At 35.7% G+C, this 14,317-nt stretch overlaps 1 protein-coding gene across 2 annotated transcripts in view; it reads right to left on the bottom strand.

Moving 5' to 3' along the window:
- MEI4 (meiotic double-stranded break formation protein 4) overlaps positions 1-14,317 on the bottom strand; it is a 183,001-nt gene that overhangs the window by 102,712 nt on the left and 65,972 nt on the right. For both annotated transcript variants that reach the window (XM_019729687.2, XM_019729690.2), the window contains exon 3: positions 8,821-9,356. In XM_019729687.2, the coding sequence (XP_019585246.2) occupies positions 8,821-9,356 (536 nt within the window). The remainder of the gene's footprint in view (positions 1-8,820; positions 9,357-14,317) is intronic.

Below are 14,317 nucleotides of genomic sequence, written 5' to 3'. Positions count from 1 at the left end.
ATTGCCTCACAGCCACATCATTGGTGATCTAAGCAAAAGTGACAGTCGAGGAGGGAATCACCAACTACAAGATCCTAGATCAGAGATGCAACACCACACAGCAATACAGGAAAGGATCAGTGCAAAGAGTAAGTGAAACCATGACATTGAAATATTTAATTTACAGTGGATTTTCTGTAATTAAAATAGAAAGGAAAAAAATCCATGATGACTAGTAAGCTCATCAGTCAGTGGGAAGCTGTGGCTGTGGAAGGATCATAAGGAGATATCCAGCTACCTGGTACATGGCGGCGCTTCAGGAACGCCATTACAATGTCAATAAGACAAAACTCCTGCTGAGGAATGTTCTATACACAACAACTTGATCAAAAGTCAGAAGATGCTGTTTAAATGTATGGGGGCATATGAAGTATAACGTGTTTATTTCCACTGTCTTGTTTTCAATTCAAAAAAATACTTCATTTTGTTCTTCTTATGAGCTCAGCATCATAGCAGGAATAGTGGAGAAAACAGGATGTGGCCCCTTCCTCAAGAAGAAGAGTAACAAGAAGAAACATTTATTAAGGACATATATGATACCAAATATGCTAAGCACTTCATCTGCATTTGCTAAGCACTGACAATTCGCAACAACCCTGTAAGTTATGTAATGGTCATATTTATGATCGCCATTTTATAGATGTGGAACTTGAGGTTAGTTAACTTGTCCAATATCACCTCTAGTAAATAAAAATTCTAGAATTCTAACTTAAGCTATTAATCTCTGTGATAAAAACATTTGAAAAGCCCAAATATATATATATATTTAAAATCTGAGCCATACTAGATAAGCTGAAAGAAGATAGCATATGGCAAATTGAAAAGTGAATTATGTTGGCAATCATCGCTACAGAAATTCAGAAGAGGAGCCTATTTCAGGATCAAATTGATAAGAAAGAATTTATTAGTGAAGTGAGATTTGAACCATGTTTTGAAACGTGGGTAGAATTTGGATGAGAAGAAGATATTTATTTGGGAAGGGTGTGCCAATCAGTCACAGTGATTTACCAGATGCGATTCACTCTTGGTGCTCTAGTATCCTTTCAAAATCGCATGATTCTATGAGCACTTTCCTAGAAAAAAGAGCACATACTCCCACTCACAAAATTGTGCATGCAATTTTAAATTGTATACCTTATGACTTTCGGCCTGCAGAAGAAACTCAAGTATTTAACAAAACATACAAGAATCTTCATTACCTGGCCCATATCCATTACATTAGGTTCATTCCTTGCCAAGCTCTATTCCTTCCCAACCAAACCCCCAAAACCTGTGGCAATTCCAGGGCTCTCCCTACTTCTTCCTGCTTCATTGTCTCTGTTGAAGCAGTTTGCATGCCCTCCCCCAGCACCCTCCCACAAGTTATCTGTCAGGTGACCATCTTAAATCTTATCTGTCTTTCCAGACTAGTTCAAGGCACTGGTGAGCCTCAAATAAATGAAAAACTATGATCAATTGAAATGGGCAAATCAAGACCAGAAAAAAATAGAGGTAATGCAGCGAACAAAGGAAACATAAACATTTTATATCTTATTGCATAGAAAACAAGAATGGGGAGCTATAAAAAGGTACAATCAAAGCAATAAGAACTCATAGAAACTCAAAATATTTCAGCAGAAATAAAAATGTCGATAGAATGGCTAGAAGAAGACATTAAGAAAATCTGCCAGGAAAAACAAGAATAAAAAGAATAAACAATACAAGAAAAAACGATAAGTAATTTAGACGATCAGACTAAGAGGTAGTCTAGAAAAAGGGAACAGAGAAGATAGAAGGCAGAAGTATATGAGAAAAAAATAATAAATTTTTTTTCAGAATTGGATGAAATCCCAGATTCAAAGACCCACCAATGACTCATGAACAGGGATTTTAAAAGACCCGCATTGAGGTACACCATCCTGTACTTACAAAGCAATGGGAAGGAGAGAGATCCTAAATGCTCTGGGGGTACTCCAGGGTAGGGAATAGATCACATTCAAGGAATTAAAATCAGAATTAGAAACACTGCAATTACAGAAGTTAGTAGAAAAATGTCTTAATGTTTATGGAAAAATGATTTCCTACCTGGAAATCTATACCAATCCATCAATAAAGTTTGAAGTTAAAATAAAATATTTTAAGCAAACAAATATTTTAAAATTGCATATCCTATGAACCCATTCTTACTGAGATCGTAAAGAATATGCATCACCAAAATGAAGTTGTAAACAAAGAAAATAAATATATGAGACCCAGGGACTATGCACAAGAAAACAGCAGAAGGAATTCCCAGGGTGGTGATGAAAAGAAAAAAGTCCCTGGAGTAAAGCTGAGCAGCAGCCACAGGGAACACCAGTCCAGATTAGAACAGGAGGATGGAGAGTTCCAGAAGGCATGTCTTTAAAAAAAAAAAAAAAAAAGGGAAATGATAAATGAATTAATTTGTTTGGCCATACTGGGAGGATATTTACAACACTATCAAAGGGTCAATTATAGGTACATAGAATACTAAGCAAATAAAAAAAATTAATCTTTAGAAAAAAAATTAAAAGTCGTAGAAAAAGGAAATGAAGTCATTGTATATTATGTCTCAGTGCTAAAAAGTTTCATATTATAAGTATGTAATGCTGGTTTAACCAAAACATTATAATAAAAACTATGTTTGGAGAGTAGGTCGAGGAGGTCATCTATATACCACATAAATTTTTATCTTCCATGATACAAAGCGAACAGATAAAATAAATAACCTGAGAAATAGCAGTGTAAGCTTTCTATTTAAAGACACATATGTAAATGTTGGCAGAACAGGAATAAAGACTTGGTGGTAGTGGTCTCGGAAGGCTGTTACTAAGGGTCTGGGTGCAGCAGGGCTAGCTCTTTATTATAAGTATGGATTGTTATTTGACTTTAAAAAATATATGCAGAGGTTACCACTTCCAGGAATATGTATCTCTATTCCTCTCACTAAGTACAATTAAAAACCCTGGGCATTACATATAAAGCAAACCTAATAAGATTGACAAGTGGGAGGGCTATGGACCTTTGACCAAAGGAAGGACAAAGTGGTGAGTTTCCCAGTTTTCCTTTTGCCTCATATTTGGAGCTAAAAAAGCCAATAACCCAGAAATGCCAACGGAGATGGACAAAATTAAAAATAAACAACAATAACAAAGCCTGCTCCCTCTATCCAAAGGACATTTAAAAGGCAGCCTAGCAAAATGGAAAACCGTAAAACAATCACCTCCCTAATGCTGCCAAATGCCACAGAGAAAAACTGTGGCCCACCCCAGCCACACAAGCAAAGGCCAAGTGTAGAGCCTGCACTTCTACCATCACCAGGTTATAACGAGATGCCCAAACCCACCACCAGGCCCCGTGTTGAGCACTGAGGATATAAACTAAGTAACGCATGGCATATGGCCATGAAGACTCTGAATTCTAATGGAGGATAAAAATAAGTCACTAGCTACTGTACAGTATGATGTGTACTATGATGAATTTATGTGAGGGATATTTAATTAGCAAAGGAAAGGAAGACTGAAGTAGGGTCGGAGGGAAGGTTTCTTTGAGGAGCTAATCCAAGAGCTCAGTTTGTACGAACAGGTAGAATTAGCCAGATGGAAGAAGGGTCTTCTAAGCCAAGGAATTGACAGTAATAAGACACAGAGGGGAGGGATAGAATAGAAAGTACAGGGAAAACTACGGATAATTTGTCTGACTGGGGTGAAGAGCTTGGGAGGAAATGGAGAAAGAGAATGCCAAAGAGGCTGGATAGGGGCCAGGTAGGGAACAACATTATGGGCTATGGTGAAGAATGTGTTCTTTCTTATAAATTCATGAGGATGCACAGAAGGATTCGCAACATTTTTTAAAGATCACTTTTACAATGGTGAGGTTGATATATCAGAGGAGAATCACACGAGTTAGGAATCTGACAGTGGGCTACTGCAGGAATCTAGACAGGAAGGAATAAGCATATGGTAGGGAATGGGGATTATATAAATGACAGCTGCATATATCCTATAATCTGGGTCAGTTTTACTAAATTTGAGGATTGTGAGGAGAGAGAATAAAGAGGGAAAGCATAGCCACATTCAACTCTAATACTAGGTGCTACCGTGTTTCCCTGAAAATAAGACCTACCCTGACTATCAGCTCTACTGGGTCTTTTGGAGCTAAAATTAATATAAGATCCAGTATTTATTATATTATATTATATTATATTATATTATATTATATTATATTATACTCAATATTTATTATATTATATATTATATTATTATATTATATTATACCTGGTCTTATAGTAAAATAAGATCGGGTCTTATATTAATTTTTGTTCCAAAAGATGCATTAAAACTGATTGTCCGGCTAGGTCTTCTTTTTGGGGAAACACGGTAGTGTTCACAGTGTTACTAACTAGCTTTATGGCTGTGGGCAACTCTCTCTGAGCCTCATTTTTCTCATCTATTAATTGGAAATAAGAATGGCAACCATGCCTATATCACAGTTATTATATAAAATGTATAATAAGTTAATGGATGTGAAAACAGTATAAATGGTAAACACACTGTATTATTTCCTGTTGCTGCTGTATCAAGCTACCACAAACTTAGTGGATTCAACAACACAAATTTATTTAATTATAGTTCTAGAGGTCAGAAGTCTGAAGTGGGTCTCACTGGGCTAGAAAGAAAGTGTTGGCAGGCCTAAGTTTCCTGTGGAGGTGGAGGCTCCAGAGAAGAATCAATTTCTTTGCTCTTCCAACTTGCATTTCTTGGCTCTTTGCCCTTCTCCATCTTAAAGCAAATTTCTCCTTCTGACACTGACTTTTCCTGTCTCCTTTCACTTGCAAGGATCCTTGTGAGTACTGGTCATGCAATGTAACATATTCACAAATCCAGGCAACAGGGTGTGAACATCTTTCGGGGACCATTACTCTGTTTATCATACATACAAAATATTCTAATTTTATGTCTAGTTGACACTCAAATGCTTTTTTTTCTATTTCACAACGAATATGTCCAAGATTTGTTTTATAGTTTTTTTAAAAAAATAAGAAATATGAAGAGAATATTTTCTAAGTAACTCACTATTATATCTCTAAGATTTAGCAACCTATGCTAACAACCTAAAAGTACAATGCAAACTATGGATTTTTTATATTTAACTTAATGTAATCACCCCCATATCTTAAAACAAGTGAAAATTTAAGACAAAGATAGCACTGCAAAATGCAAATAGAAGCGTAAGCATTGTAGTGTTACACTTCTATGATAGCAGCCTGGCCTGTAAAGAAATAGGTGGCAGTACAATGCTACATTAGCTCATGCTTCTTGTAATCATATAAATCAACACATTTTGAGGTCTGGAAATGTAGAAAAGGTCAGACTGTCAGTTAAACAAAGGGCACCAGACACCTCAAAGGTAAACACTCCTGACCCCAGGCAAGTACACAGGCAGGGGAGGAAGGTGCCATACGGGGCCTGCAAGTAGAGGACGGTTAGGTCCAAACCAGTCAGGACTGCTTCCCGGGTCCCCTAGAGCAGGCCTAGTGTAGGCCTCTGTTAAGCCACCTGGTTTCAAGAAACATATCTTCTTATATGTAAAGTATGTCATTGTAGATTATAACATCTAATCCCACCTAATGGTTATCTTAAAATATAATATAGGAGGCCCCACTTATCCATAGGGGATTTGTTCCAAGAGCCCCAGTGGATGCCTGAAACCGTGGGTAGTTGCAAACCCTATATATACTATGTTTTTTCCTATACATACCTATGATAAAGTTTAATTTACAAATTAAGCACAGTGAGAGATTAACAACAATCACTAATAATAAAAGAACAATTATTACAATATACTGTAAAAAAGTTATGTGAATGTCATCTCTCTATCTTAAAACATCTTACTGAACTATACTCACCCTTCTTCTTGTGGTGAAGAGAGATGATACAATGGGTATGTGATGAGATGAAATGAGGTGTATGATGTAAGAATTGTAACATAGCATTAGGATACTGTAAGGGTTACTTGAACACAAACACCGTGATACCACAACAATCAATCTGACACTCAGATGGCTACTGAGGTACTAACAGGTGAGTAGCCTATACAGCGTGGATGATGGACAGAGATGATTCCCATCTTGAATGGGGTAAGATTTCATCATGTTATTCAAAACAGTGCCCTATTTAAAACTTATGAACTGTTTATTCTAGAGTTTTCCATTTATTTTGGACCTTGGTTGACTATAGGTAACTGAAAACATGGAAGAATAAATATATAAAGTTCCTAAAATAGCACAAAGATAAATAGGATTTATCCAAATCTGAAAATCACAAATCATATATCTCCCCTAAACTATCCATAATTTCAACCAAGCTAGTATCAGGGAATTATTTAAAACAATTGCAGGATATTTCACTTCAGTCTTCCTATCCTGAATACATTCAGCCTTGTCATAACTGATATTCACAATGATGACCTCAAGGTTTTGAAAGATACAAAGTTCTTATTGATTATTAAAGAAAAATGAAGTTAGGTCAGAATGATTTTACTACTAAATGTATTGAGAACATGTTGTTGAAGATTTATGTTTTATTTAAAACCTGGCTATTTGTGAATTATAAATACATGAAATCTCTCCATCAGAATACCAGAGTAGTCATACCACATCTTTTCCTATCACATCGCACAAACATAAAATCACTTTAATGAAATCAATAGCAGGGTTCAAGTTTTTAAGCAATACATTTAATTAAATATTTCCAATCTGTGGAAACAAGTTTTTCCAAACAAGCAGGTTTTTTCCCGTCTAAACTATGGTATTTTGTTTTAATCAATCAAGAGTAGTATCAATAAAAATGCAATAATATGAACTATTCTATATTCATATCAGAATATATTCTTTCTTGAGACTTTACTTATTACTCAAGAAAAACTAAAAAAGACAGAAAAGCATTTATAAAGAGCAATCGTTACTCAATGTTTCTAACAAAGAAGCTTTGTGAACATATCTGGGAGATGATAATGTTGGTAATAATGGTGATGGTGACAACAATGACACAAATTTGAATGATTTTGTCTAAGTTGCTTTCGCTGAGGAGAAAAACAAATCCCTAGGGAGACTATCATTACAAATTATGAATCATCATCCTAATTGTAAATGAAGTATACTACTTTATAATTCTACTTTCTCTAAATGCATCAATCACCTATCCAAGAAAGGACCAAAGCCATTCACTTACTTATTCTTCCACTGCTGACCAACTATTCACCAGTAGCTTGCAACATGAAAAGTGTTATAGAAGATACACTTCCGACCCATGAGTACCATCACAAGCTTCTTCTATGCACTCCTTTATTTCCATACAATTTTCAAGGCTACTCTTGAATAGACCAATCATTAAGAAAGAGAAAGACTAGACTAAAAAACTATTTGCATCATCTGGTAATTGATAAGGAATATAAATGCCCGCATCTAAAAGGTTCCACGTTACATGAAACCTGTTTAAAGTAGCTTTAAAAGAAGCAAAAATATGCAAAAAAAGATTAAGGAATATTAAGTAGCTGAGGTATTTATTGATGGTTAATAAACAAAATACAAATCTCAAAAGCTTCTATGAAAAATCTGGTATTTAATTCCTGGTTGACCATATCAAGTAGAAAAAAATGGTTTCCCAGACATCAAATTCAGTGTCTTTCACAAATTCCAAAAGCTTAATTGTAAAGTTTTTCCATAATACACTGATCAAATCACACCTTAAGAGAGAAGGAAAGAACAGATGTATGTGCAACAAATTAGGTAATTAGTTCAAATTTTTTCAGAGATTTGAAAATTTAGGTAAAGTGTATACTGTACAAAAACTCTGATTATTAGATAATGGCACTGAGGACAAATGCTTGACAATGATATATCAAAAGAAACAAACTCTGACAATCTTTTTTCCTAAAGAGAAATAATAGTTAATACATTAGATAGACCTTTTAGTCTCCTCTGTGGTATTTTCAGTAGTCAGTTAAAAAGGGTTAAAATGTGAAGGCATTTGGAGTTTCCCAAAGGATCAGATTGTGGGGAAGATAGAAAGTAATACAAAAAAGAAACACTCCATTATGTCTCAAGAGCAAACCAAAAAAAAAAAACTTCAAGTTACCTCAATGTCATTGTGAAAAAAATGTGAGTCAACCATTCTAATCCACGTTAAATTAAATTAAAAACAAAAAACAAAAACAACTATAATAAAGCCATATATTATGTGTTCCTCTCCTCAGCCAATTTATTTAATTAGTCCACATCATCTGTAGAGGCTCCATGAGGTATTATGCCACTTACATGAGAAATTCTAAAGGAAGAGAAAAATATTCTTTGGTTCCCAGGCATTTGCTCTTCAATGCCAGAAAAAGAAGAAATTCAATAAAATAAGGAAATCCATCATGAGGAATTTAACACTCATAGAAGTTATAGATTGGGAAATCATAAATGTTAGTGGTATTTTGAAAAAATACTGAGACTTTTTGAGCAGCAGAAAGTAAATGTAGGCAAGACAAAACAAAAGAGGAGAAGAATCCAAGGATACTGATAAAGTACAGAAAAGGTAATTCAAAGTAAAAAGGCCCACACTTGAAGCACAGGCATCTATGTAGCAATCAGAGGCCCGAGGTAGGGATGTGATAATGGGTAAAAGCTGCAAAAGGTCTAACTAAAACCTCTGAGCCACAAAGCAATAGACATTGTCCAATGGAAATGTTCACCCAAAAAATGACATATTATTTCATGAATGGAAGAGATTTATTACTTACCCGATTTATGTGGTTGTTCCTTAAAATAATCTGTAGCAGAGTTTTCTCAAATTCTTCCAACTTCTTGGAACACTTTTTAAGAATATGATTAGATAAGTTACAGTCACTGATCAGTCTAGCTAAAGTATCAACAGCTTCAGTACAAAAGTTTGAAAAAGGAAATTTGGGTTCACGGTAAAAAGTGATCAGGCCATCTAGCAACTGAAAAACAGAATCAGACACCGTGGAAGAGTTGTTTTCAAAGTAACTTAAGTCTGTTTTCAGATTCTCTGATTCTGTCCAGTTCTTCAGTTCAAGTAGATGTTGCAGGAATTGCATGTGAGAAGACAGAGGATTTTCTAGAGTAGCACTATGTTTTTTCACAATGGGCAGTGGTGGAAAGGGTGTGGGGGTGCAGCTCCCCACAAAATGCTGTGACATCTCTGAAGATTCAGTTTTCTGCTCATGTGATAAGTCACATCCTGAATCTTCTAGCACCGTTAATGTACTTTCAGAACTTCCAGGTTCCTGAGCCTGCAACTGGGAAGATGGGTCTCCTGAAATAGAAAGGAATATAAGCGTTATCTTTCGGTAGCTAAAATATTTTCATATAAAAACCAGGCATTGATCTTTATAACTTAAAATGCTCAATGAAGCATGCAAATACATGTGAGACATTTTTAAATAGTGGTGTAAAAACTGAATAGAGGAAAAACTGAAAGAAGTTATTTGGGCTGACTATAGAAAAGGTCTTTATCTTTACTGGTGGAAAGCAAGGGTGATTTACCCATGTCACTATCTCTCATTCAACTCTGTGCCATTCTGGAAAGATAGATACAGAGGAGAAATCATAAGACCTGAAGGAGGCCACCATCTGGTGCAGATTCCGAGAGGTAACTATAAAGTCAAAAAATGTATCTGGAGATAGATATTTGCTCAGGGTACTGTGAAGATAGAAGGACCCTGGTTAGTTTAATGCATTCTGGAAGAGGAGAGGGTGGAACTTCCTTGTAAAACATAAGTAAAAGTTAAAAGGGCAATAGAGGAAGACAAAAGAAGTCCATGTACCAAAGGGTAAGCACAAAAGCACAGGCTTGAGAAGGAAAAGAAAAGCATTGTGTGTATAAAGACCCACTAATAGTTTGATGTTCCTTTTACAGAAAATACAGGGCAACAGATTAAGATGGGGAAATATGTAGAGGCCAGGTCATAAAAGATCTTTAAAAAATATATTAAAGACCTTAGAATTTATAGAGTATAGAGTGTAATTCAACCTTGAATAATGTAAGATCCCTTTGGAAAAATTATATACATACCCACACATATACTTGATATACAAAAATAAATATACCAGGGGTGCCTAAAAAGTGTATACACATTTTAAGTGATTTTTACCTATACTCAAGTAGTAGTTTGCTGTAATCAGAAGTGTCTGGATGCTGATGTTACCACTTTGAGCACCTCTTGTAATTGCAGAAGTTAACGTGACTTGTATTCATCTTTTGTTATTGGTATATATTGAGTATGACAATTAATACAGTTTTTTCCTTTTTTAAAATGTGTATACATTTTTGGCACCCTCTGTATATAAACAATTTATGTATGTATGTGTATTTATTATTGAATATCTATCTAGCTATCATCTATCAATCTCATAAATCCTTGAAACTATGTCTATAATTACTAGAATCTTCTGACATTGGCTGAGAAATACTGCAGTTAAGGCTTAACTTAGCAAATTTAGGTCATTCTTTGACAGAGATGCCATCATAATCACAAATAATGATGTTGTTTGTAAAATGATTATCAATAAAAGTATGCACAAAATTGAAAAGTTCTCATTGAACATTCTAAAGCACATGCATATATCTATGAAAACAAATTTGAGAAATATTGCTATCAGCAATGGAAGCAGGAATAAGACACTAAACAGTGTAATGCAGAAAAGTGAAATGGTCTTATTTTCATTTCACAAATCACTCTGTTGGCTGTATGAAGGGCAGATTCGGGGAGCATATAATGAGACATTTCAAGATCAGTTAGAAGTCCAAACATCAGGTGATGAGAGAAATGAACCAAGTAGTTGCAGTAGAGGGAAAGGAATAGATTGACCAGGAAAATAAATATAAACCATCAAAATATAATCTGGAAGCCGGCTGACTGAGTGTGGGCAATGCAGTAGAAGGCTTAATAAATGCATCCCATGGTGCTAACTTAGGTAACTAGGTAGATTGATGGTGCTACCAACCTAAACAGTAAAAATACAGAGAGAAGAACTGGCTTAGGAGAAATGATGAAAAGTTCAGGTTTGGTCATGGAAACTGTGAAGCAACTGAGGAAATCTAGGCAAAAATGTTCACCTGGAAATTGGCCACATGAGCCTAAGAGTGGGGAAAAAAGTATACTGTGAAAATACATTTAGGAGTCATAGGTGTATAGGTGGTATCTGAAATAATGAAAATGGTTATGATCACTTGGGGAGAGGATGAGCAGTGAGTAGAACAGAGGATCACAGAGGGATGCTGAGGAGTATCAGTATTTGAGGGTTTGGTAGAGAAAACATAATTGTCAAAGAGACCGAGAAAGAACAATTAAAGAGATACAAGAAGAATAAAAATGATTGCCATGAAAGTCAAGGAAGCAGTTTCAAGGAGAATTACATGTAATATAGAAGTCCAACAAAATAAAGAGCTGAAAAAATATGTTGGAATTACCAGTTAGAAAATCACCAGTGATCGTATCCATAGCAGCTTTGGCCTGTCAGGGTGGTGGACAGAGACCAGAGTACAATGGACTGAAGAGTGAATGGGCAGAAAGTAAGTGAAGAATAGCCAACACTTCTGAGGTCTTGAATCAGGAGAGTATAACAGAGAGTAACCGCAGGCAAATGTGGCATGACAAATTGGGAGAAACTTGAGCAATTATAGACTAAGAAGAGAAAAATAAAGAAGGAAGAACTGGAGATATCAGAAAAAATAAAAATACCAGGTGGGGCATAGGGAAGGTGGGAGGAGACTGAGTCAAGGCCCTCAGTGGATGGGTTGTGCTTAGTGATGTGCAATACCTTTTTTCCTCTGAGGCTAAAAGAAAGAGGATGAGAATGTACAGGGATTTTTTTAAAAAATGCCCATGTTGTATAAGAAGTTAAAGGAGATCTCACCTAATGGTTATGTTTTTTTTTTTTTTTTTTTTTTTTAATGTGAAGGTGGGGGGACCTAGTTGAATAGGGCATAAGAAGAATGATGAAAGTGACACCTTCTACCTTCCCCACCATGTATTTGGAAATCTAATTTGTTGCTCTTTTGTCCTTCAGTCACATTAGAAGTTGACGAGGCAAAATCAGAGAATTGATCTTTAATTAAGAGTGCATTCACTTACCAAGTGTCTACTATAATTGCACATGTGCAAATATGTGCTTGCTAATTATTACTACAATATCTGTATTCCATATTAGGGAGATAATGCAGTAAGTTTAAAAATGTGGGGGTATCCAGAAGAGTGAAGTATCAGCAAAGCATCTAACCGCATGTGGCTATTTCTATACTAAAACAGGCAGACCATGCTTGTTTGAAGCCAACGGAGAGTCTCTTTTTCTTATGAACAAGGATAAACTTCTGAAATGACTCCTTTCCACCACATCCATTTCACTCCTCACAAAAGTAAAAGGGGGACCACCATGGTAATGATTCAGATAGATTATATTTTTTTATAGAATTCAAAATGGCGCTTCACTAAGCAAGTGAACAGAAGTTGAAATATTGTATTAACCTACTCAATTTTCCACCAAGGCAAGCTGAACTTCACGGGTGATGACTTTAAGGAAGTCTCATAAAATAAATTCAACCAACTATTAAAAAGGGAAGAAAGAAGCTGCCTTCTTGTTTCTGCTTTTCACTCCTCACTGGTGTGCCGGTTGGCAAGTCCCAACCGCTCCATCTCGTCTCCTTCACATGCTGACATGTACAGATTTGAAGGGAGAATGTGCTCTGGGGATAGGAATACACACAACCGACCTGCATTCTTCCTCGCTGCTTTGTTTCTAAACCCTCAGAAAAGAGTGATGAGGCCATATGTTGGAGACGCCACTGTGGAAAAGTACACAGAGAGGACTCTCCTCTCAGTTCCCTAAATGATTAAATAAACTGCACAGAGAGAAGACTATACTGAGATTTTATACAAGATGGATTACATTATTAAAGTCACTCTATCAAATTGAATAGAAGAATCTTCTATTCATATTTCACTTTACAAAGTAATTTCATCAAATAATTCAATTGTTATTCCCAACAATCCTGCAAGATATATTATTATCCCTAAATTACCGACAAGGCAATTCAGGCTCAACTAGATTTAAGAGGGCTGAGAAAAGCCACACAGTGAGCAAGTGAAACCAATTCTTCGGTTCCAAGTCCAATCGTCTTCTAACCACAGCAAAGAGGCCTGTGGGTTTCCATACCAGATTCTGTACATTTCCATTATAGGATTCATCGATTTCTATGTGTTATCTACTTGCTGATGTGCTCCTGAATGGCAGGAGTCTTGTGTCGTGTCATCTTTGTTGTCTCACTGAATAATAGTATCATCTGTAGTAGACACCTTATCAGGAGAAACGCTTAGTGCTACAACTTGCTGCTGGCTGTGACAGATCTTCACTTATCTTTTAATATCATAATGTCCCAGGACCAACTTCTTTGCAACTTACATCAAATCACACTTTTTTTTAGATGGAGAAATAACATAGAACAGATAGACAGAAAGAATATGGTTATTGCCGTAATCATTTAAAATGTTTCAGAATACGTGCTAACAAATAGCCAATAATACATTTTTTATAGCATCTACTACCTCTTGTAACCAATAACCAATTTATTGCCTCTCTTATTTGTCCTCAATGATGAAAACTTTGACGACTACAAGCAGTGTTTGCACTGGAACCCAGCATTTCCGCATTGGAGAGGACTCACTGCCTAATAACATAAATAATACTGGGCAAGTCTCACTATTGCATACACCCTTATAAGGTAGAAGAGAAATAGGAAAAAAAGAAAACCTTTCTAGAGAAAATTAAACATTTTCAGGTTATAATCTCTGACAATGGTCAAATAAGATATTTATTTATAAAAACAAGATGTTTAAATATCCATCGTTATGTGAGTGATATATAATATGGAAATACACAGTAACTACCTTTCTGTCTCTTTAAATGAGTCTTACAAACTACAGTCAGATTCTACTCATTTGCTTGGATGGCTTTTCTCATCACAAATCCTAAAGCATCATACTCAAAAGAGAGAGAGAAAATAAAGCCATGCTACTGCAACTTTCTTTAATTCTGTTTTCCAGAAGGGACTAAGGTGAAGCAGAAGTCACATGATGCTTCTCTCTCAATTTCAATGAGGACTGTAATTTCTCTCCAAGTCACTGGATATGACCTAATATGTTTGTCATTAGAGTAAAAACTACACACACACACACACCCTGATCAAGCAGTCTAGCACATATTACATGCTCAGTAAAT

The sequence above is a fragment of the Rhinolophus sinicus genome, linkage group LG05 (genome assembly GCF_036562045.2).
Source record: "Rhinolophus sinicus isolate RSC01 linkage group LG05, ASM3656204v1, whole genome shotgun sequence".
NCBI classification, from domain to species: Eukaryota; Metazoa; Chordata; class Mammalia; order Chiroptera; family Rhinolophidae; genus Rhinolophus; species Rhinolophus sinicus.
The sequence above is the reverse complement of the archived record's forward strand: the minus strand, read 5'-3'. Positions and strand labels throughout refer to the sequence as shown.